The following is a 25,744-nucleotide window of genomic DNA, read 5'->3' as shown; positions in this document are numbered from 1 at the left end:
AACCATCAAGATTTGAATGTCTGCCTCAATAAAATAATTTTTACAGTCTTGTGAAACAACAGAACTGGTACAATTCTATAGATAAAGTGTCTCACAGTAGCGGATTTACCTCAAGCAAAAGCCTATTTTGAGTGCGGCCAATTTTTTTGAGAATAGTTATTTTTATTTTATTATTTATTTATTTTTCGCATTTTTGTGCATACAACTCTAACTTCTGTCTTAATTACATCTACTTACATTACTAACAGGATAGTTGTGATTTGAGCAATGGTCTCAATTACTACCGTTATTGGGGAAGAACTCTTAATAAGTTATTTGATGTATTTTACTAATAGATTACTTTTGGGGAGACTCTTTGCTCTGCTTGTGTTGGGATAAGAACAAATGAACACCTAGATAGTTGCTTAAATTGTGAAACAAACGTTGTACAGCAAATTCACCCCTATAATAAAAAAATACAAGTTGTTAATCTTATGCACATCAAGTGGGAATGGATAGCATAAGTAATTTTATTGTAGGAAAAGAAAATTCTTCATATTATCAGTTTTCAAAATTCAGTATATGTCCTATAAAGCTAGCTTTATAGGACATAGATTCTGTCCTATATTTCACTTCATTTCACTAGCAATGAAAATTACTAAAAATAAAGCAAAATGCTAAATGATGTTGAATTATACCTACACTTCCCAGAATTTATGAATAATTTATGGTCAGCATTCCGCGCATCTGTGATATATAGTTATGCTGGGCATATGGTCAAGGAAATGTCTGGACAATTCTGGCTCTTTGGCAGTGAATGGGAGATGAGCACTGCCCCCTAGAGTTGGACACGACTGGCAGGGGAAACCTTTATCATTTTTGAAGTGATGTCTCAGGGACAATTTGCAAAAACTGCAGACTTGCCAAGCACCATACAAGGAACAGCTTATTGAAAAACAGCTATGGATTTTAAGTCTTTAAAGCAATGTATAGTGGGTAATTACATAGTTGTTTCTCCCTAAATATAGTATCTTACAATTCTCCCTGTTAAAAAACATCTTATTCCTCAGCCTCATTTTCCAACCTGCTTGGACTAGAATGCAATTTCATTAATTCGTACCAACTTTAAAGCAAGAGAGTAAAGTACAACTGTCCCCTCCCCAGGATCATTTGTGTGGGTGCTTAGGTACCCTGTGTGACAAAAATTAAGTATAAAAATTGCAATAGCGCTAGCACTTAGACTTATATACTGCTTCACAGTGCTTTACAGCCCTCTCTAAGCAGTTTACAGAGTCAGTATATTGCACCCAACAATCTGGGTCCTTGTTTTACTGACCTCGGAAGGCTGAGTCAACCTTGAGCCTGGTGAGATTCGAACTCCTGAATTGCAGGCAGCTGGTAGGCAACAGAATTAGCCTGCAGTACTGCATTCTAACCACTGCGCCACCATAGCTCTTATAGTTGATGTTTGACTGCATCATTATTGACTCAAATACATGAAAATGAAAGTGAATATAGATACACTAAGCTTCCATCAACAAAACTAATGGTCAAAGCTAGGTCCATCAGCAAGCCAGCAGAAAATAATACCAGGTTTTAGTAGATGTTGGTGTTTTGAGGGAAGGGCAGGAATTCTCAGAATTTCATAATCCTCTAATCTTTCAGATCTGTTAATGGATGGAAAACTTTGGCTTTGCCCCTTCCCAACCCTTTCAGCTGGCCAGGAGACCAAGTCTCATCGGTAAAATGTTACTAATATCTGTCTTGAAATAAAAGCCATTTTTATTAGTTGTTAGCAGTCATTCTCACACTTATTTGGAAGTACCTATCATTTGGTTTTGCCTTTCTAAGAACTGTCTCTCTTAGTAGTCATTCCAGTTAGTCAATAAATGTTTATGTAACTATAAAAGTTTAAGTGATGGAATGTTCCCCCTAGTTTTTCCTCTACCCGTTTCCTTCTCATCCCATATTCCTTCAGTATATTTCTTATTTGGTTTGAAGCCACTGTTTTGCTGTTTTTAAATACATTTTTTAATAAATACTGTTTGGCATAAAGTTTGGATTTTTTTTTTACAAGAAATTAAACGCAGAGTTTCTAGTTCTGTAGCAAAATATGAATGCATACGTACAGATCACACACTCAAAATAATAATGTTCAGTTCTTTCCAGGTTGGACTGTGTAGATTGAATAGCTGCAACACATGAAAGTGATTAAAAGAGGACTGCAAATATAATAATGACAACATGGAGCAGACTGCACTATTCAATATTGGAATGCCAGGTTCACTTTAATCATAGTGCTTCCCATAATGTGGGTGGTCATAGTATGCAGAGAATTGTCAGTGCTTTTTGGACTACAGATTGCAACAGTATAGAAGTAGAAAAAGTTTCAAAGATCTCCTAAGGTGTTTTTTTTAAGGGTGTTTCCCCCCTAACTTATTTAGGCTCCTCAATTTTGCCAGTAGCTTTTGTACAAGATAGATTTGGGGAGGAAATAAACCTTTTTGAAATAAACCATCTACTGTCAGTTAACATTTTCCTCATGATTTTTTTAAAAAAGTAACTACTTTTGCCCTTGCAACATTAGCAGTTTAGCAGTAAATGCTATAGAATGGTTCATATTTTGCCTTAATGTTTAAAGTCTTTTTATTACTTTAAATTTTACAGTGTAATGAATTGAACAAGAAAAGTAGTCTCTGATTTAAATATTAGGGGGCTTTTTTTGGTTTTATTCTGAAGCTTCATTTAATTAGTCTAGAAAACATTCATTCTAACATTTCTGGAACAGCTAAAACTGCCTTTACACTCTGTGTGTGTGTGTGTGAGAGAGAGAGAGAGAGAGAGGGAGAGAGAACACACTGTGTGTGTATAATCACACTGATTTGACTTCAGAATAGTGAAACTGCAGGCCAGAATAGTGTGATAATGTAATAACAAACATTTTAGAATTGAATTGGGGAATAGAGATTCACATTTGCTGTCAGTTATGAAAATTCTCTGAAGGTCTTTGGTCCAGTCATAATATCTCTGCTCAGTTTACCTTACAGGTTTGTTGAGGGATAAATTTTGTGGGGAGACTGTACTATATATGCTATCCTGAGCTCCCTGAAGAAATATGGGCTATAAATCTATAAAATAGAATGAATAAATAGATAACATCTGGTGGCTAGTGCAGAGCAGCAGCTGAGAATATTTGTGTTGATAGGTTTGCCTGTTTTTGTTCCTGAATCCTTGAATATTTCTTGTCCATGTTGTACAAAATAAAACAAAAAACAAAAATCCTGAAATTAAGGGGGACTGGAATGGAACAAAATCTAATCAAATGGAAGCCTTATCTCTCAAGAATCTAAATAACTGCTCATGAGGTCACTTCTGTTGAATGTCTGGCTTCAAAAACTTTTAAATAATATCCAGACTACAAACCTGAGTATGAAATTGTCATCAGCAGGAAACCGTTGTGTCTCTCCCCTCCACAAAGCACTGCTTAAATTAAGAAATCTACACCATTGTTTTGCCTCTTAAGTATGGGAGAAAGAAGAACATTAAGGAAGAAAAAATAAGAGAAGGAAGAAAAGAGAGAAAACAGATGAATGACACAATCCATTAATCAGTCTCAATTGTTCAGCATCAAACACAGCTGTACTTTAACAGACCTTTCTTATATATAAAACAATATTGCATTCTAGAAAGGTTTTTTTTTTAACTTTTTCAGGCGAATTATGGTGTAATTAAAAAAAATGAAAATAATTTATTGCTCCCTTTTTTGGCAGAAAATCTTAAATTGTTTCAGATATTTGGATTGTGGGAAACAGTGGGATTCAGAACAAGCCTCTTATCAGAAAACTAAATAGAATTCCGAACAACCGCTCATAAAAAAATCTGACCATAGAAGAAAAACAATACAGAAAAGTAGTTAGCACTGCTTTAACTTTGAATGGTCACAAAACAGAGCAGTTGTTAACCAAGGACTGCATATAGGCTAATCAAAAAATGACAAGGAAGTGAGTGACTTACTTCCACACCTTTTGATCCAGGAAAGGATACAATTGTTTGATCGGCTGAAAGCTCTCCTCCTCATGCCCTCTATCTGCTGCTTTAGCAGGAGCCTTCTTATTGTGTAGATGCTGCATTGTGTGAAGGACAGTGCCGGAACAATAGATGGAATGTCCATGAAGTCATGCAGCATCCTTGCGTATTATCTTTCATGACTTCTTGCCTTCCATGTAAATGCAATCAGTTTTGTCCTCAGAATGCCTCAACCTGCCCTCAACAGCCACTGAGCAGCTCATACCCGATAGTTACATTCTGTTCAAAAATGCTAAATGAATTTCAGGCAATTCAAAGGATTATCTGCAGATTTTTTCCATTTCTGACTTGCTGTCAAGAACAAAACAAAACCCCACACTTTCAACCTGAAAGAAAGGAAGAAGAAGAAGAAGAAGAAGAAGAAGAAGAAGAAGAAGAAGAAGAAGAAGAAGAAGAAGAAGAAGAAGAAGAAGAAGAAGAAGAAGAAGAAGAAGTAGTAGTAGTAGTAGTAGTAGTAGTAGTAGTGCTACTGAGGAGAGAGACCTCCACCCTGGGAAATACAAGAAATCTCTGATCTACATCTTTAGGAGTTCTGAACAGCACACAGAACAAGAGTATTTATGGATCACAGACACACCCTTACTCAGCAAAACAACTTCTTTTTACCCTTGAAATGCTACAGGGATAAAAGAACCCTAGGAAACAAGTCAAACCAACAACTTCAAACGTGCCTTTGAAGCTAAATGCGCCCATGGGCTGCATCAACAGTTCACAAGAGTATAAATGGTATACACGCACACACATATTTAACAGTATAAAACATTTTGTATGTGTGTGAATTTTTAATGAGCTCTGAAATCTCCATAAGCAAGAAGGCACGAGAGTGCAGGGCATAGAGTACAGTTATGAATAAATGATACAGCAACATAAAAAACTCTTAAGAGCCAATTAACCAGAGTTACTCCTTGTTTCTGAAATGCACTCAAAAGTTAAAAATCACAGGAGAACCGACCAGATCAGAGCAAGCCATCAACGCAGATGTTTTTGTGGAAAGGATAATAATAATAATTGAATTACTTTGATGATGTCTTACTGAATTTGTGCCCATGTGCACTCTGAGTTCTCTTTTATTCTGTTGATTGTGTAGCTGGTGTCTTTGAAGATGAAGACATTATCTTCAAAGACAAGCTATACAATGAACAGAATGCGTATACACGCACACACACATACACACTAAATCTCAACAGAAACCAAAATTATATATATATTCACTGTAGTAAGTATCAAACAAAAACAGCCTGTTCAGTCAAAATATTTGCAGGTAGTCCTCAATTCATGATCACGCATTCATTAATCATTCAAAATTATGATGACACTGAATGAGAGGGATCTTTCCAGTCAGCTTCCCACAAGAAAAGTCAATCAGGAAGCCAGCAGGAAAAATCAAAAGTTGCTCCCGTAAGTTGTTTCTGCCACTTTTTCTCCCAAGCAACCCTACTATATACACTACATTAGTATGAAATCCCAGGGATCTGGTATTTCTTAGCAAACATCCCATGACCAGCCATACTCCACGATGTCCACTCACCTGCAGGCCCCATTGCAGTCTGTGTTGGCTTGCCTGTCCATGACCCATGCCAGCCACACTGCCTATGGCCCCCGGTGCCAGCTACACTTAATGCTTCTCCTGTAGCAGGCTCACACATAATTCCTGTATTCCCTACCTGAGACTCCCACATCTTCCTGCTTAATAGTATGGCAACTAGGATAGCTGGGATTGCCATCACTCAGCAGTACAGTCACATGATGTCACCTTTATAACCAGGCTGCTTAGAGAGTGCAAACCTGGTTGTAGTTGCAGGACTACCTGTAAATCATGTATGTGAAATTAAGCAAAGGAGTGATATTACCTCCAGCATTCCACCTATATCACGTGATGGGGTGAGCTCTTGCCCTAGCTTCCACCAAACTAGCAGTCTGAAAGCATGCAAATTCAAGTAGATAAATAGATACCATTTCGGTGGGAAAGTAACTGTTCCATGTGTGCCTTATTTATATTATTTATATTTCACATATAAATAAACACCATTTTTCCATACTGAATAATGGGTTTTGCTATAGAATTAGCAGATTACTTAATTGATTTTATCTATTTATCAGATTTGTACATTGCCATTTAACTTCTTTTCACTATGATGTTAAAAATTCAAACATTTAAAAAGTGTTGCAGTTTTTACAGGTATGCCGCTAGGTGGCAGTAAAACAACTATTCTGTAAAAATATATACTTTATTATTATCAAGTACATCTATGAAGTACAACCTGCCAAACTAATATTCGACAAAAAAATCAGAATAAACAAGAGTTGGAAGTTGCTATTTTCCATTTTTATTAATGATTTTCTATTGTACAGTATCTTTTAAAAACATTTTTTCTATTGTCTGAATCACTGAATCTGTTCAAAGCAGGTTATGATGATGATGATGATGATGATGATGATGATGATGATGATGATGATGATGATGAATGTATGGATATTTGAGCTGGTTTCTTTCAATAGATTTGTTTTCTATTAAGTCAAATATGTCTTTTTATATTTTAGATATAGAGGCACATTACTGTTACTATAACAGGACGTATCCTTTCCCCATTTTTACATAAGATAAAATTAACTTTTGGTGGAATATATTTATTTTAATTATTTCCTCTGTTGACATGTTCCCTCTAGAAATCATTGTGCCAATTGCTGTCATTTTGTGGACTGGGAAATCATGATACTGATATTAATAAATTTATTTCAACTCTTGGCTTCACATCGGTAGATTACTATTCTAAACTCATTGAAAATGTGAGTATTTTGTATAAGTTGGCAATTTGGCAAAGTGAATCTTCATATACCCCTGATTTTGACATATGTAGAGAGGAGCTACCATCTTCCTCCAAGTTGTCAGGCATCTACAGTATTGGCAGTTGTCATTAATTCTCATGAACAACATAAAGTACTAATTCCTACAAGTTTATGAAATGGAGGAATGTGGCTGCTTTGACTTACAGCATAAAAGATCAGCCAGCAGTTCCTATCTAGCAAACAGCTGGTTTGCTAAATATGTTGTATAATAGCTGTCTCTTTGTAAAGAATATAATGGGAATGATTGTAGAGCAAGTTACTTATTTCCACTCCAGTTTTTCTTGCCTAGAGGGTAATTTCTGTAGCCAAAATGAGAAAGGCCAAGACAAAGCAATGAATGGAACCAGAATGAAAACCAAATTGGATTTAACATGGTTTTAAACCATGCACAATTTCCCTATTTTCTATATATATAGTTAGCTTTTTATTATGCTTGTTTTCTGGTGAACCACTTAAATATGTAAATACTGAAGATTGATATATCCCATCAAAACAAATATACTGTATTATTACATGATTAATAGTCATAATAGTAATAATGAAATTAGATGTAAACATTGCTTCTAGGACCTAATGACAAAAACTTGGAATGGATGTCTTTATAGGACACTGTTAGAACTAGAATTTAAACAGAGAAAACAAAAGTAGCTTTCATTTTTAGAAGAAAAAGCTATTTTTCTCTAGTTACTGTAACAGTAAGTAAAGTATGTTTAAACACTTGGAATATTTCAGTCTGCCTTTTCAATCAAACTTTGTTCCTAACCATTGGTTTATTTTATTTTAATTGAATTAAATTTATGGAAGCCTGCATATTTTGAATTGTTTCATTGACATAAAATAAATTTGGAGAAATTACTTTCACATCTTTCAGTCCATAGGTCTCAACAAATAGATTGTTCATTCACAAATTCAAGTGCAAATTCAACAGGGAGAAAATATCACTGATGTAATCATCACTGGATGATTTTCTGTATTATTTTAAGTTAATAATTACATGCTTTATTTAACAGATAGTCTCATCGTTAGTGACGGAACTCAGCAGAACTGAGGTTAATGGATTTAACAGTCAACAAAAGTAGGTATTAATATTAGAATTAAATAACTAGTGTGAATAAAGTTCTAGGGAAAGATACTTAAGACTGAAACTTATTAACATTACATGGACATATTCCAAACTATGCATAAGCATCGTTTTATTGAGGAACACATTATTTATAGAAATGATCTGTTACAAATAATGTAAAAACTGAAAGTCCTCAGACTGCTTTGTGGTCCTATGGTTGCTGGGTTGTTGTTTTTTGTCAATTTTACCATTGAAAAGGCAGATACAGCTTTGTCATTTGGACTTTTCTTTATCTCCTGGTTTCAGATGGATTGTCTGCCTTATTTTTTTACTGTAGTATTGCTTATGTGGCATGTCAGGACCCATACTTAATGTTTTTAGAGTTGGTAGCGCTATGGTACATATGGCCAGCAATTTTTGGAGAATTTCAACAGTTGTTTGACAGCAAAGGCATCCATGGGAGTAAAAATAATCAAGATGGTGGCTACAATCCATTGGTTGAAGCCCTTTTCAATAAGCATTGACTGCCTCTTCCTCTTCCTAACTCTCCCTTCCTCTTATTTATTTATTTATTTATCAAACTTCTATACCGCCCTTCTCCCGAAGGACTCAGGGCGGTGTACAGCCTTCATTTAAAACAATTAATATACATATTAAAATAACCATTAAAAAGCTTATTCAATAAAAGGCCAAATTAAAACCGTCGATTGACCATAAAAATACCCAATAAAATTACCATTAAAAGTTTAAAATTTAAATTTAGAATTTAAAAAGTCAGGCCAGTCCTGCTTGTATAAATAAATAAGTTTTCAGTTCCCGGCGGAAGGTCCGAAGGTCAGGCAATTGGCGTAAACCGGGGGGAAGTTCGTTCCAGAGGGTAGGTGCTCCCACAGAGAAGGACCTTCCCCTGGGGGCCGCCAGCCGACACTGCTTGGCGGACGGCACCCTGAGAAGACCCTCTCTGTGAGAGCGTACGGGTCGGTGGGAGGCATGTGGAAACAGCATAATATAAATAAGGCACACTCTTCACAGATACTAGTGGTAAAAGACTTATTTTTAAAATAATATTAATATTAAACAATGTTCAGTGTTTCTCCAGCTCAAAAAGGCAGTTTTCAGCAACTGATCAAAAGTGGTTTGGGGGGTGGGAGGCGGCTTGGAGACTGGGCTGCCATGTTTGCCATATAGAAACACCCTGACATATAATGCCTCCAGATATATTGGACTAAAATTCTTATTTTTCCCTATTATGAATGTTTCTAGTTGGGTCAGCCTTCCACTAGCAGGAAAAGATTGAAGTTTAGAGCTCACTACTAAATAAGTTTATTGCAATCATGAACCAGCCTAAGTGAATTGGTAAATTAACACCATCAAGCTAAATGGGAAAGATGTATACAAACAAAGCATTTTGTCTAAAAGACAGTATTAAATAGTAAAAATGCTAGGGTACTTGCTCAGGCTACGCATGTAAGAGAAAAGAAATTAAAATGAGCAATCCTAGTAATATAAAATAGCAAAATTAAATTCAAATACAAAAATAGATAAAATAATAAAATTATCCAAAAGGGATTTCAGGATTATAAATTTCTCCTACAGACCCTTGTCAAACCTGAGAATATAATACAGGAGCTGACATGGCAGGTATACATCAAAGTATTAAAAAAAGTTAAAAAGTAACCAATGGTTAATGTTGAGCCTGAAAATTGGCTCTCTATGCTCAGGCAAGTTCATTTGCTCTTAGTTAATCTACTTGATTTTGCACACTGCCACACAAAATCTGGCAGCCTTGTGAAGAACTTAGTACATAGGGACTTGTTACGTGCTGTAAGTTTGCCACTTTGTAAATAGAACTTCTTGACAATGTGTATTTAATGAACAATTTAATTTTTTTAAAAAAAAATATATGTGTTTATATACTGCCCAAACTCCCAGTGACTGGGCAGTTCTTCATCTATGTAAGAGGTATAATTTTGTTTCTACAGCATCTCTTGTCGAGTAACTTCCATGTCTCTTCTCTGCGTACCTCTTATAACTCTGCCTGATATAAAACCACTTCTTGAAGCTCTCCTTAACTATCATGATCATAGACCACAAGAAGTGCTTCATTCTCAGTTTTTAGAAGCAGTGAATGAGGCTGTACTACGGTAAGTAGACGCCAAAATAAGAAGATTTTTCTTGTCTAGTAACAGGAATGCTAATTCAATAACCCTGTCTGTTGAAAATTAATTTTATATATCTGTGCTGGACTAAGAATCGATTGTGATCTATTAATAGTTTATAGACAAGTTCTCAGACATGGATTTTGCGTAGTTTTTTTCATAAATTATCTTGATTATTCCCTCATTTGATGAGCTTTTGTGAGTTCTGCGTAATTGATGCAAATGTTGGAAATCTGTTTCTGCAGATGGATTTCATTTTGTAAATTGAGAAAGAATGTGTTTTATTTGTAAAATAACTTGTTTGCCACTGCTGCAATGTTTTTTGTAATGATGATTCAGATGATACTTTCGAAAATTGTCAGCCTTACATAAAATATTAGTCTTATTCATATATTCAGTAGAGATAAGTGCCTTTTGGCCACTTATAATAACATGCTGCCTGTATTTTCTTTTTCCAGGAAAGAGTAGAAATCTCTACATCACAATACAATACAGTAGCAAATTCACATTTTATTTTAGATTTTGTTCAGAGTTAAATAGAGTTATTGTTTTGCATACTCATATTTTAAGGGAAATCTTCTTCAATCTAGGATATTCCAGGATGTTAAACTAAATGTAGCATCACTAGCCAGCATGAACAGTGGCTTCACTGCCTGGGGATGATGGAAGCAATTATCAGATATATTTGGAGGACTCCCTGATTATTTACTACTGCTCTAAAATGATTAGTTCCTCCTGCTGTTTCTCTTCCACAGCTTATCTCTTTGGTTAAGGGGGGATGTACTGGAAGAAAAGGATAGAATCTGTAATGGGGATGCCTACAAACAAAGTCAACAGGAAAGCCAGATTCATTTAATAACCATGTTATAAGTATTCCTTGACTTACGACCACAATTGAGTGCCCACTTTCTGTTGCTAAATGAGGCTTGTTAAGTGAGTTTTGCACCAATTTGTGACCTTTCTTACTACAGTTGTTAAGTGAATCACTGCAGTCGTTAAGTTAGTAACACGGTTATTAATCTGACTTCTCCATTGACTGATTTTCAGAAGGTCACAAAAGATGATCACATGACTCTGGGATACTGCAACCATCATAAATATGAGTCAGTTACCAAGCATCTGAATTTTGATCATGTGACCATGGGGATATTGCAACGGCCATGTGAAAAAAGGTTATAAATCACTTTTTTCAATGCCATTGCAATTTCACAGTATCACTAAACAAATGGTTGTAATTCAAGGACTAACTGCAGTGGTTCACTTAACTGTAGCAAGAAAGATTGTAAAATATGTATATAATTGTGGATAAAAATATTTGGGATGATGTTAGGGTGTTGCTTGGTGACAAAATACCTGTAATTTTTTTTATGCAGATGATGTCTTGTTGACTGAGAATCCAAATGTGTGCTTTGCATAACATTTCATACCTTAAAAGGGATTACTGTAGCATGATAGTTACCATATTTTCCGGAGTACAAGACCACCTTTTTCCCCCAAAAAAGAGGGTTGAAAATCTAGGTGTGTCTTATACTCCGAATGTAACTCCGCCCAGCCTTTCAAACCGAGGTTTCAGAGGCTGAAAAAAGCCTCAGAAATGAAGCTTCAGAAAAAAGCCTCCAAACAGAGCTTCAGAAAAAAAGCCTCAGAAACAGACCTTCAGAAAAAAAGGCTCTGAAACAAATTATCAAAGGCTTTTTTTCTGAAGCTCTGTTTCGGAGGCTTTCAGAGGCAGAAAAAAAGTTTTTTCTGAAACAGATTTTCAGAGGCAGAAAAATAAGCAAGGCACAGAGCTCACAACCAACGAACCCGTTGCTAAAATTCACCTTTGGGAACAGCTGATTGGGGGTATTTCGGGAGGCCAATCCACCCGCCAATCAGCTTTTTTCTTATTTTCCTCCCCAAAAACTAAGGTGCATCTTATACTCTGAAAAATATGGTATGTACATATGCATGTATGTATGTCTGTATCTTTCGCAAAAATGTAGCATGCACACAGTAGATCATATAGCAATAGCACTTAGATTTATATACCGCTTCACAGTGCTTTACAGTCTACTCTAAGCAATTTACAGAGTCAGCATATTGCCCCCAATAATCTTGGTACTCATTTTACCGACCTCGGAAGGACGGAAGGCGAGTCAACCTTGAGCCAGTGAGATATCATGCAAAATTGGGGAAAATCCCTAAATATGTAGAAATAAACTGTACTTAATAGTAATGATAGAGGAATGGAAAACAAAGGAGACTTTGCTGACTAATGATCAGGGGAAGTTCATGGAGAGAGAAAAAACCAGGAGTTTGCAGTAGTTACTCAAGTTTTAATAGTATGTTAATTCTGTGGAGAAAGAATGGATAGCTTTCAGACCATTGATAATATCTTTTGTTCCATAGTAAGAAAAAAATGCAGAAGATTTGTTTCTGACCATACTTTGATTTTCTTGCCAAGCAAAGTTTCCATTGTATTAATTGCTTAGCTCTTTGGTATGGATTTCATCTTTGTTTTGAAATGCTGTGCCCTTGTTTTCTTAAAGATTGATATTTTAAAATAAGATTGTGGGGAGAAGTCCAGTGGCTGTATAAATTGTATTCAAAAGTACCATATAATTCCTCCCAATTTGGAATGTAGTTCAAAAATATCACTTATAGAAAGGACACTAAAAGAACATTTCTCTTTGGACACAGAGATAAAAATAGGAAGAAAGGCAAGAATTGCACAACACGTTAGTGAAATATATACAGAAATCTCAACTCCTTTTTTAATACAGGAAAAATATCTCATTATCTAAAACTGCTGTCCTGCAATTATGGCTTCGTCACCTTCCTAGTCTGGAGAAGGCAATACTACAAAATATTGAACAATTAATATCCAGTCAACCAAGGTCAATGCAAGAGATGGCATGTGTGATAAAAGATTCTTTATTGGTGAGTATTGGAAACTCAACACGTGTGGGCTCTAGAGCACCTACCACCTCTCCAGTCAATGTTGCTGTCTCCCATTATTATAACTTCAACTTCTTCATGTTCAAAAGGCACTGAAGTATTTCATAGATTCACAAATATTCTTATCTTTAGGTGCAAACCATCCAGAAATTTGCATCTCCTCTCTAGTTTCATTGACCAATTTACATAAACTCCAGTGAGCTATGCTATTGAACATTGTGGCAATTTTAATCTTGGAATGCAGTTATTATTGGTAAAGATGTCAGGCTACAATTCTCAATTGCATCTTATTTCAGTTCTTAAGAACCCAATGTCATGATAAGTAAATCTTACAATAAACTTTAACAGAGAAAGGAAACCTCAACCCCCGCCTTGCTAATTCTGGAATTTAGTAGATTTTGAGGTAGACACTAAAATCCAGTTCATTCAATTGAAGGAAAACATGGAAAAGGGAGTGGATTGGAAGTAAAGACTCTCTTATACTTTCTCAAGAAATTGCTCTCCCTCTTCTTTCCCGTAATGGTTTTTCTCTTACCAATATTATTCTTGCTAATAGTATAATAAACAGTTAAGTTGCCACTCTTCTACCTGAGTGCTCAAAATATACCATATGTGCTAAGCCAATCATAAAACTTCATTCAGAGAAAAAGCACAATTCTTTGTGCTTCTCAGTGCAAATAGCATTATAAACAAAGAGCCTTATAACATCAAAGGAACTAGAGTATCCTAAAATCAGGTAGTTCTCCCATTCTGCCTTAGTCCCTAAATGCATATCTGAAGAACAATGCTTATAAAAATGTATAAATATTAAATGTCAGGATTTATCTCTTATATCTGATGGGAGGGCAGTCTAGGGGAGAAGGACACCTTTTAAAATAAAATTAAACTATATAACTAAATGTGATAAATTGTAAACATATCCAGAAAGACAGAATACTAAGTAATGATTTTGAAAAGTTTCTGTATTCTAAAATGAGAAGATGACATTTGTTGCTATATGGTCCAGATTTAATGATAAATAACAGTTGAAATAATTTCATATAAATATCTGTACATGTAATATACTTTTTCTTGTTAATTAGCTGGAAGGTTATTACTTTTAACTTTTTAAATTACACATAATTTAAACAATAGTTAGGATTTCCTTTTCACTGTTTGATCACTATTTAATGTGCTTTCCTTTTGTATTTCATCATTTTAACAAATAATATAAAACAAAAGAACACAAAAAATAAAGCTTATAATTGAAATTAAAATGATTTAATATGAAAACATGACTAAGTCAATAATTGATACTATATAATGTTTTAGAATGCATTTTCATTAAGTTGCCTAAGTGATATAGCAAATGTTATTCCTTATCATTTTGCAAGATGCCACATTAAACAATATTTCAAAGCAACAACTTTTCAAATCTATTCTTGGTAGTGAAACATTGCTGGGTTTTATTATGGAAGAAATATAATGCACAACACTTTTAAGTTAGGATTCTAAACATAATTAAAGTGTGATGGTCTAGTAAGTTCTGGTTTATATTGTGTGCCGCTTTTATGTTTCCATCCTTTTGGAAAGAGTGTAACTGATAATGAAAATTCTCTAGTTACCAAACACTAATGGTAAGTGTAACATATATTGCACATAGAACAACCAACCTATAAATATTAATTTTCCTGTGAGGAGTTGGTCACATTATATATTTCAAATGAATGATTGCGGACACCTAAAACAGTGATTTATTCACTTTGCATTGTGTGAATATCTTGCCAACAACCAGGGAAAGGATGTGATTTTGTGTGTGATGCTGTGAGTATGTGTTCATAAGCATCGCACCTATAACTGAATTGGGACTTCAATTTTTTTTTCTTCTAAACCCGTAGTTCTTCTGTTCTGGGTAAGCCTAATGGCCATGTTTTGTACTACTAGACTGACTTTGCAATAACATAAAGGATTTGACTCTCAGGCCCACACATGCTGATAATAACTACTGAGTTAGCTTTTAGCTTGGTTTCCCAGTTAATTTCTGTATTTTAAGTACAAAAGGGCAGTGTCTGGGTTCACCAAACACCATTATCTCCTGTTCCCTAAGGCTGAGAGAAAAATTAGATTCAGAAATTGCAACTTGAGAGAAAACCTGTGACAAATATGAATTGTACCAGCTTTGGAATTATTAACTGATATTATTATTGGGAATCAATTAGTGAATGATTTAGTCAATTAGAGATGAAGCAGTAGCTGTAATAAAGGATTTAAAAGAAATCTTTCCTGGTACCAAAATAACAAAATAGAATAACAGAGTTGGAAGGATCCTTGGAGGTCTTCTAATCCAACTCCCTGCTCAAGAAGAAACCCTATACCACTTCAGACAAGTGGTTGTCCAATATCTTCTTAAAAAATCACAAATTCTGGAGGCAAATTGTTCCATTGATTCATTGTTTAAACTATCAGGAAATTTCTCCTTGTTTCTAGTTTGGTTCCTTCCTTGATTGGTTTCCATCCATTGCTTCTTGTCCTGTCTTCAAGCACTTTGCAGAGTAGGTTGACCTTTTCTTTGTGGAGATATTGGAACACTGCTATCATGTTACCCCTAGCCCTTCTTTTCATTAAACCAGACATACCCAATTCCTGCAACCGTTCTTCATATGTTTTAGCTTCCAGCCCCAAATCATCTTTGTTGTTTTTTGCACTCTTTCTAGAATCTCAACATCTTTTCTATATCGTGGTGACCAAAACTGTATGCAGTATTCCAAGTGTGGTCTTTCCAAGGCATTATAAAGTGGTATTAACACCTCACATGATCTTGATTCTATCTCTCTGTTAATGCAGCTTGGGACTGTTTTGGCTTTTTTTGGCAGTTGCAGCACACTGCTGGCTCATATTTAAAAATTGCCAGTTAGGACTCTCAAGATCTCTCTCACTGTTACCACTCTCTACCTTAATAGTGGTGAAGAAATTTTTTAGCGCTTCCATGTTTACAAAAGGTCCTGGAATTTTAAAGGCATATTTATTAGGTATACAGGTAGTCCTTGACTTAGAACCACAATTGAGCCCAAAATTTCTGTTTCTAAGTGAGACAGTTGTTAAGTGAATTTTGCCCCATTTTATGATTTTTCTTGCCATGATTGTTAAATGAATTACTGCAGTTGTTAGTGACACGGTTGTTAAGTGATTCTGGTTTCCTCGTTGACTTTGTCAAAAAGTTGCAAAAGGTGATTACAAGACCCGGGGATGTCATAAATATGAGTCGGTTGCCAAGCATCCAAATTCCGATCACGGAACGATGGGGATGCTCCAGCGGATGAAAGTTGAAATCCAATCATAAGTCAATTTTTCCAGTGCTGAACATCTTTGAATGTTCACTAAATGAACTGTTGTAAATCAAGTATTACCTGTACTACAGTTACTACAGTGGCAATAATTATGCTATTCAAAGTTCAGAGTTATTTACTGAAACATTTGCCACTTTTGGCTAGTCAATAAATTTGGCCATTTTTTCTCTCCCAATTCCGGTTTCTGGAATAAAATTGATTGGGTGTAATGCCATTATCTCTTCACAAAAGATATTTGGAGCTGGGAACAAAATCCTATATTTGCTAGCTAATTATATCCCAGATGATCATGGGCATTTTCTCATGGCTATTTCTACCTACAGTACATAAGAAGTAAAGGTGCTCTTTAGTTGACTCCTGATGACTACATCATTGCAATTATCTTGATATTATTAAAAAGTTGCCATTTTTCCACTATTTTTTATTTCTCATTCTAGCTAGCAACTCAGATTTTCCCAGGTGGTCCTGTATCTAAATAAAAGGAAGGCCAGCCCTCTTCAACTTCTGAGATCAGCCAAAGTTGGTGGAGTGCAAATAAGATTGGAAACTGACAAAAACAAATAAAATAAAGCCTCTCAAATTTTGATAGGCTTAGTCACTTTAAATACAGTCAGATTTTGGCTGCTTTTGAACTATAGTACACTAATTCATTCTATATTGCTAAAGCAATTTTCTGCTTTCAGTTTAGCCTATAAACATTCAGGATAATATTCTTAGTCAAAGTCTTCAGTCTTTTTTGTTAGAGTCTAAATGGCAGCAAGGCTTAAGTTCCTTTAAAGGAATGTTATAAAATGCCAAAACTGCATGAGAAAACTTCATGTAATCACATATAGAATTGAGAGAGAACCGGACGCATCACGGCGAGACTGGCTGGAAAATAGCAGGCTCTGACGAGCCTTGGAAAATCCAGCCAGACAAACTGCTGTCGGGGAGTCTTCAGACCGGATCCGGCTTGTAGGGACGGTGAAGGAGAGGCAGCTTGGATGACCAAGAGGAATAGGCAAGTTCCTTGTAGTCGGAGAAAACTTTGATCTGGTGGCGGGGGTGGCGGCCATTACGACCATCATGAAGCTGGGGCAACCAGAATAAGATTTGTGCAGGTGCGGTGTTTTGGATGGAGTATTGGTACCAGGTGAGTGATTGGCCAACTCACAGGTAACAAAGAAGTATTTTTAAAAATTTTTAAAGAAGTCCCAGCGAGGAAATAGCAGCTAATTGGCATTGGGAATGTTAATGAAGGGAGAAGAACAAAACGGAAGTTAAAGCACTAAAGCCCAGAACAGAGCTTGATATTTGGATTGGAAATTGGATTTGGAGATACTAAAATTATTATAAGAAAAAGAAACCCGAATAAAAATAGTTTCTGAACAAGATTGGACATAATTTTAAAAGTTTTGAACTTTTAAGGAAGAACAAAGAAAAATTCAAAATAGAAAAGCCTTGTAAAGGAAATTTTTCAATTGGATTTGAAATTGGATTTTAAACTGGAATTTGGGATATATAAAATTAAGAAGAGAAAGAGGAAACTAAAAAAACGTTTGATAAGTGGAGTTAATACACAAATTGGATATTTTGCGACTTTGTTGGTTTGAAACTGGTGGATTGGAGAGAGACATCTGCTGGTGGGAAAAAAGCACTACAATGAACAATTAGAAATCTGAAAAAAATGACAGTGACCTTGAGCTACAAAGGCCGTGAGAAATTTGAAGGAGGATTTGTTTTCTTTTAAGCTTTGGTTGTTCCTTCAACAACCAAAGGAGCTGGAAAACAATAAAACTTAAATTGGAGTTAAAACAAACCAGAACGTCAAAATGGGGCAGGAACTCATTGAGATGGTTAAAATGATTCGTGTTTCATTTAATCTTAATAAAAAACAATAAATTATGTCAGAACATATTCAACTGGATAAAGAGGGTAAGAACAAGAAGCAAGAAAACAGTACTGAAGATAAAGACATTGATGATGAAAAATTAAATGATTACATTGGGAGTAACAATGAAAAAAAGAGTAGGCACAGGAGGAAACAACCTACAAAAAAGAAGCAAACTAAGGAAAGAAAAGGAAAGGGGAAAAGGCTAGAGGAAGGGACTAGGCACAAAAAAGTTTAATGATTACATTGAGATCAACAGTGGGGAAATAAGGAAAGTGAGGAGAAAAGGAATAGATCAGATGGGAACTTAAAAGTCAAAGGATACAGAAGAAAAGACATAATAATTATAAAAAGAAAAAAGAGAATGGGATAAAGGGAGGAAAATTTTAAGAGGTGGATTGCTGGATGGACCGAGAGAAAATAGTTAAAGGAGTAATTAATGGAAAAGAGGTAATATGATATATACCTATAGTTATAAGTGAACTGTATTAATATTTGTGAGTGTAATACGAAATATATTGTGTAATACAAATGGTAGAATGGAGAAAAACAAGGAAAAGGAGGAAAGGCAATATGCTATATACTTATAGAATCAAATGAACTGTATTAATACCAGTATTGTAAAAATTGAATTATGATATAAATTGTGAAATACGAAAAGAATGATAGAAGGATTAATATGATCTGATTATGTATTTAGAATGGGTTAAGATATGGAACTTCAACTGAAATTGAATAAGATATTAATAGCAATTAAGAAAAAGAAGATTAAGAGATTAAGATTATTTTAATGTTTGTATTTGAAAAAGGTGGTGTGAAAAACAAAACTGAAGAAATATATTGTTTTTGGTAAAATGATAAAATGGGAAATAAATGATAAATTGGTCCACCATAGAAATTAATTGACATTAAGAGATAAATGTGAAACATCAAGATATAATTTAAAAAAATAGAAACTAAGGATGGAAATGACTATGTTTAAATTAAAGGATTTCAATAGAAAAAAGGAAATAAGAGGAAACAAATCGATGATAATTTACAAATGTGATTTTGAGAAATATATGTGATAAATGGAGAAATAATTTAATGAAATGAAATAAGATTAAGAATGGAGGTTAGGGCAGATGGGAATGTTGATTAAATTAAATATTAAGTAGAGATGAAAAATAAAAATGAATAAAATGGCAGAAATTGAAATACATAAATTATATTTGGGAAGTACTTATGTAATAAGTTGTAAATTTTGACTCGGTCAATACACATTCAGAAAAAATATACTGTTTATGTTTTAAAAAATAAAAAATTTACCAAAAAAAATCACAGATTTGCTAGATTCAAGTTCTAAAGCACATCAGATTTGTAAAGCACATAAATTGTAAAATTATTCAGAGACAGCTTCCATATAATTATTAAATCACTAAATTTGGTTCTACTCAGACATTCAGAACAATGTTTTAATTACACAGGAACAATTAAGTAGCTTGTTTTCAGAAACAGTAATTTATTTAAAAGTGTTGAGTGACCGCCGTATCTAAACAGGATTTGAATTGCCATTTCTTTTTGTGCTGCAATTACTTGGGGGTTTTTGTACTCATTGTGTTGAATTCCAGCATTATTTTATTTTTTTAAGAAAGCGAGTCTTGCAACAAAACATTAAAAAAGGACAATTAGCACTGTTAGGAAAGTCTTGAAGACTGGTAAATAAAATTGTATACACTATTTTAAAAATATTTATCCTTGATGACCTGAAAATCAAATCATCTGCCTTCTCCTTTTTACATATATGTATAACAGAGCAATTTGTAGAATGAATATTTTTTTTGACTAAGTATATCCATCTATCCTCTTTGAAATGATAAAAAATTTTCAAATGTACATACAAATATGAGAAAAGTAGCTGTGAATTCCTACGAACACTAGGTGGCACAAGTTTAATATGAGAAATAAAATAGTATGGCAGAAAATTAAAGACACAGAAAAAGGTGCTATCTAGTCCTTCCAGGATGATGGTAACATTTAAAAAAAAATGAACCAATTTTTTAGAATAAGGATGCTCTTCTAACAGTATGCACTACAATGTGATAAATATATCCAGTAAACCTATAGTTTTATCTATTATTCATGTTGAAGTATTTTCTAGAGAAACATGAAAAGTTTTTATCCTACATAACATAACATAACAAAACATAACATAACATAACAACAGAGTTGGAAGGGACTTTGGAGGTCTTCTAGTCCAACCCCCTGCCCAGGCAGGAAACCCTACACCATTTCAGACAAATGGCTATCCAACATTTTCTTAAAAATTTCCAGTGTTGGAGCATTCACAACTTCTGGAGGCAAGTTGTTTCATTTATTGATTGTTCTAACTGTCAGGAAATTTCTCCTTAGTTCTAAGTTGCTTCTTTCCTTGATCAGTTTCCACCCATTGCTTCTTGTTCTACCCTCAGGTGCTTTGGAGAATAGTTTGACTCCCTCTTCTTGTGGCAGCCCCTGAGATATTGGAACACTGCTATCATGTCTCCCCTAGTCCTTCCTTTCATTAAACTAGACATACCCAGTTCCTGCAACCATTCTTCATATGTTTTAGCCTCCAGTCACCTAATCATCTTTGTTGCTCTTCTCTGCACTCTTTCTAGAGTCTCAATATCTTTTTTAAAAAAACATTATCTTAAAACTCTAATATTTTAGAATAATTATTTTTAATAAAATCCTTACAAGAAACTAAATATTAGCAGCACCAAGCAGGTGAATTGTATGTTGTAATTTCACTATCTTCATGTTGACATTTGACAGCCATAATTAAGTTAAATCTGTTCTCCTTTGTGCAAAAAGAGAAAATCATCCTATTCTTGTATGGACGAAAGAATAAATTATTAGAAAAATAGGGGTAATAAAATGATAAGGAAGGAGACAAATCAAAAGATAAAAGTAGAAAAATCAAAAAGGGACACGGTGGCTCAGTGGCTAATGCTGAGCTTGTCGATCGAAAGTTCAGTGGTTCTAATCCCTAGTGTTGCCGTGTAATGGGGTGAGCTCCTGTTACTTGTCCCAGCTTCCACCAACCTAGCAGTTCGAAAGGACATAAAAATGCAAGTAGAAAAACAGGGACCACCTTTGGGGGGAAGGTAACAGTGTTCCATGCACCTTAGGCATTTAGTCATACCGGCCACATGACCACAGAGACGTCTTTGGACAGCACTGGCTCTTCAGTTTTGAACCAAAGATGAGCACTGCCCCCTAGAGTTGGGAATGACTAACATATATGTGCGAGGGGAACCTTTACCTTTAGACAAATCAGGATTTTACCTGCAATGTTGAGATTTCTAACTCCCTTTCTTCTGGGTCTTTAGGCTTTCCCACTTTTAGTTTTAGCTTACAGTTTCCACAACTCCAAAAGGGAATTTTTAATACTGAAGTAAAAGTAAGAACAAATCTTTTCTTCAAAAGTAATTATAACATAATAAAACCAATAAGATTCAAGTCATAAAGTGTTATTAAGTGAGGAAACCATAAAAAAATTGTTGTAATGTAAATACTAGAAAAAGATTTTATAGAACATGTGATAAATTTAGTTTGACTGTATTCAGCCTTAGATTGTGCTGTGAGACACAAGATAGCAGTTAGATAATTGGTAATGCTATCAAAAAAGGAAGAAAATGATATGGAGCAATGGACTCTCATCCATGTAAATATGGCGTTCCCCATCCTAAAAAGTAATTCAGAGTACAAAAAAATTAAAGCAGGAATCCCATTTTTATAGTAGATAAAATGCTGTAATTAAGCTAAGAAAACCTGGGATCAGGTATTCATCAAATAGGAGGAGCCTAATAATGTTTTAGAAAACAGTGATATTTGTTTCATAATAACACCTCCATTTAAAACTAGTCTCCTAAAAAAATAGAAAATGGAAATTGCTGAGGCAGAACACCCAATGAAGCTTGCTTCTCAAAAGGTGGTTTTAGACCACTTGCTAATTTTGTTTAGCCTTCCTTACAAGGCTAGAAGAGGAAAACTACTATATAGCTTATCTTTGCAAAGTCTTGTTTAGTCTCTAGCTGAACAGAATAGAGCAGCGCATGTGTGCAATCTCTGCATCCCATGTCTCCATATATATCCTCTCAATCCTTTAAATCCTTTAAACAAGGAAGTTCAAAAGGTACTTTTCCATAAATGTACTTGAATGCACTTAGAAAGTTCTTTGAGCATTGTTGCTGAACATGATGAATAGGGGTTTTAACATCTCATGATTAATTTTCATCCACTTTCTCTACTTTTTTAGAAAAACACCTGAACAAAACTTTCTTTGTATATCCATTAACATTTTACTCTTGCTTAACAATGGTAGTTGGGACTGCCTGAACTGTTACCACTAAACAACAGTCACATGCCATTGTTCTTTACAACCACACCACTTAGTAAATTCTGTCTCAATTTCCCTCATAAACCAAGAATTAGCTGTAAATAATTTTTCTTTTAAAAAAACATAATTCTCTTGTCATAAATAATTGTTTTATTATGGCAAGTGATAGATAAGCACCCACCCCTCCCTCTCAATATTTGTTCTGTAGCTTGGATGGCAGGTCTCTGCATGGATTACTGACCCATTTAGGCTTATAGCACTAACATTTTAAAAAAAATGGTTTGTTCCAATATCTCACTTTTTTCTATGAATTTGGCATCGAGTTTTGCTCTAGTGGAACACAAAACACTAAAATCCTTGAATGTCTTATTTCATACGAGCATAGTTCATTATAAAGTAAACATTTTGAATGGGGTTGTTTTATGATAAACACGTTTCTCATTTTTTATGTATGTACTTGATAAAATATTATATTTGATTATTATTACTGCCAGCTTAATTTGCCATTCAGAGTCACTATTTGGGAGAAAAGTACTTTTTGGTGGTAAGGCTAAATTAACCTGATGACAATTCATTTTTCTTCTTATTGTTGAAAACATGACTTTTTTTTCCCTACAAGATTCTAAATTGCTCAATTATTATTATTATTATTTTGCAGCACCAAGCTGCATGTCATCCAGCTGTCTTCAGAACTATCGATGAAATTTTCAAGTAAGTTTGCATGTAATTTAAATGTGAGGAAGAACTATTTAAAATTATTAGAACATATACAGTTGTTTAAATACGATAGATACCGTATATACTCGAATATAAGCCGATCCGAGTATAAGCCGAGGTCCCCAATTTTACCCCAAAAAACTGGGGTAAACTGGGGACTCGAGTATAAGCCGAGGGTGGGAAATGAGGCAGCTACCGGTCGGGGAAACCCTCCCTCCCTCAGCCGAGAAGGCTGGTGGCTCCCCCGCCCCGCCCTCTCACTGCACCGGCAGGGCTTCCCCGCGCTAATGCAAAAGCCCGCCAAGTTTGTGCCATCCGGTATAATGTGAAAAAAAGAAGAAAAAAACTCGAGAGAAAGTCAGATACTCGAGTATAAGCCGAGGGGACGTTTTTCAGCACAAAAAACATGCTGAAAAACTCGGCTTATACTCGAGTATATACGGTACATATTTAATAGAATGAATTATTACAGGTCAAGATTTGTATATATGTTGTATGGATAGGCATAGGGATATCTTTAGTATTTCTTAACCTGAAGCCATTACTTTCTACATGATGGCCTAGAACTTTTTTGATGAATTTTTGCAATTGTTCTTTTTCATAAAACTGCTTCAGATTCTTTTATAACATAGTTTTTGAGATTGACTTAATCTTATATTCTGCTATTACTTACATAAAAATACAGTGCAAACGATTTAATTGCACCAGAGTAGACTTATTCATTCAGAAGCAGGATCTGACCTAATAGGACTTAGATGGAAAACTAAGAGTTGAAGATTAGACTCGATTATTTTAAACACAATCCCCCCAAAAAAAGGAGTGACAGACAACTTCACAATATTTCAGAGAAAAAAGCATTGATGTCTTTCTGATCTTAGAATCAAATTGTATGCAAAGGTGAACTTATATTACTTATAATTAAAATAGTTGGAATCTGAAACAAATGGATAATTCTGTAGTGCAAAGAAAAATTGCTTTTAGTTACTTATCTCTCTATGGAAATTAGATAAGGTATACAGCTCAAGAGAGCTGATTTATTAGCAGAGACTTGCATAATCCCATTCCCTAGATTATTTTGATGGAATGCTCTTCTATTGCAATTAATTTATTTTAAATGATTAAGGCACCTCTTATTGATCATTAGACTCCTTGACTTTTAAACCCTGAATGAGTGGATTAGAAGCAGATCACCTTCTGAGTGAAGGTATACCATATAGAATATTGATAGTATCCATTTTTGGGAATTGAGCATTAGAAATGCAAACTCTTGTTCAGAAAACATGAACATTTTTATTCTTTCCCTTCTCCCTTGTTGTTGTTCTCACTTAATGGTTACTTCCACTAGAACCATCCTTTTCCTTTCCCAAGCATTCATAGTTACAGATGTGGAAAGACTGGTAAAGTAGTGAGACAGGTAAAACAGAGTTTATCCAAGACTTTCATCGTTTCTATATGAAATTGCTGATGGGGATTTGTGGAGCTGCACATCAAAAACGTACTTATTGACTCATTAAATTAATTATACTTCCAGCTTCCAAAGCCAGCAGTATATCTAAAATATTGAGGATTAAGGGAAATGAAAGCGTATTTTAACAGAATGCACAGGAATGTTTTCTACTGCCATTTTCACCATTTGTTTAATTTTACAGACATATTCTAGTGTGAGATTTTGTAACTAAGAAACTTAACTATGTACTTCAATCATAGTAGATATAGTAGATCATATAGTTTGCAGTTGAAAAACAATGAATAGAATAGAATAGAATAGAATAGAATAGAATAGAATAGAATAGAATAGAATAGAATAGAATAGAATTTTTTATTGGCCAAGTGTGATTGGACACACAAGGAATTTGTCTTGGTGCATATGCTCTCAGTGTACATAAAAGAAAAGATACCTTCATCAAGGTACAACATTTACAACACAATTGATGGTCAATATATCAATATAAATCATAAGGATTGCCAGCAACAAAGTTACAGTCATACAGTCATAAGTGGAAAGAGATTGGTGATGGGAACGATGAGATGATTAATAGTAGTGCAGATTCAGTAAATAGTCTGACAGTGTTGAGGGAATTGTTTGTTTAGCAGAGTGATGGCCTTCGGGAAAAAACTGTTCTTGTGTCTAGTTGTTCTGGTGTGCAGTGCTCTATAGCGTCCTTTTGAGGGTAGGAGTTGAAACAATTTATGTCCTGGATGTGAGGGATCTGTAAATATTTTCACGGCCCTCTTCTTGATTCGTGCAGTATACAGGTCCTCAATGGAAGGCATGTTCCAACATCATCAGAAGGATTTCTTCTAACAGCAGTAATAGATAGGTTTTTAATATAGTCATATTCAAGGGCAAGCAAAGCAAAATTGCGGTTTTCTTCACTTCCCAAGCAGTCTAAA

At 34.7% G+C, this 25,744-nt stretch overlaps 1 protein-coding gene and 1 long non-coding RNA gene across 2 annotated transcripts in view; one reads left to right on the top strand and one right to left on the bottom strand.

Annotated features, from left to right (window-relative positions):
• The window catches only part of FANCC (FA complementation group C), a 63,758-nt gene that overhangs the window by 26,782 nt on the left and 11,232 nt on the right, over positions 1-25,744 (top strand). The window contains exons 5-9 of the mRNA XM_058170939.1: positions 6,733-6,852; positions 7,923-7,987; positions 9,958-10,119; positions 12,900-13,056; positions 23,292-23,344. Of these exons, the coding sequence (XP_058026922.1) occupies positions 6,733-6,852; positions 7,923-7,987; positions 9,958-10,119; positions 12,900-13,056; positions 23,292-23,344 (557 nt within the window). The remainder of the gene's footprint in view (positions 1-6,732; positions 6,853-7,922; positions 7,988-9,957; positions 10,120-12,899; positions 13,057-23,291; positions 23,345-25,744) is intronic.
• Positions 279-4,357, bottom strand: LOC131192108 (uncharacterized). The gene is made up of 3 exons (XR_009153650.1): positions 3,403-4,357; positions 2,109-2,171; positions 279-442 (listed from the first exon to the last, which is right to left on the bottom strand). It is a non-coding gene; the product is annotated as an uncharacterized LOC131192108 (long non-coding RNA).

The sequence above is a fragment of the Ahaetulla prasina genome, chromosome 2 (assembly GCF_028640845.1).
Source record: "Ahaetulla prasina isolate Xishuangbanna chromosome 2, ASM2864084v1, whole genome shotgun sequence".
Taxonomy (NCBI): domain Eukaryota; kingdom Metazoa; phylum Chordata; class Lepidosauria; order Squamata; family Colubridae; genus Ahaetulla; species Ahaetulla prasina.
The sequence above is the reverse complement of the archived record's forward strand: the minus strand, read 5'-3'. Positions and strand labels throughout refer to the sequence as shown.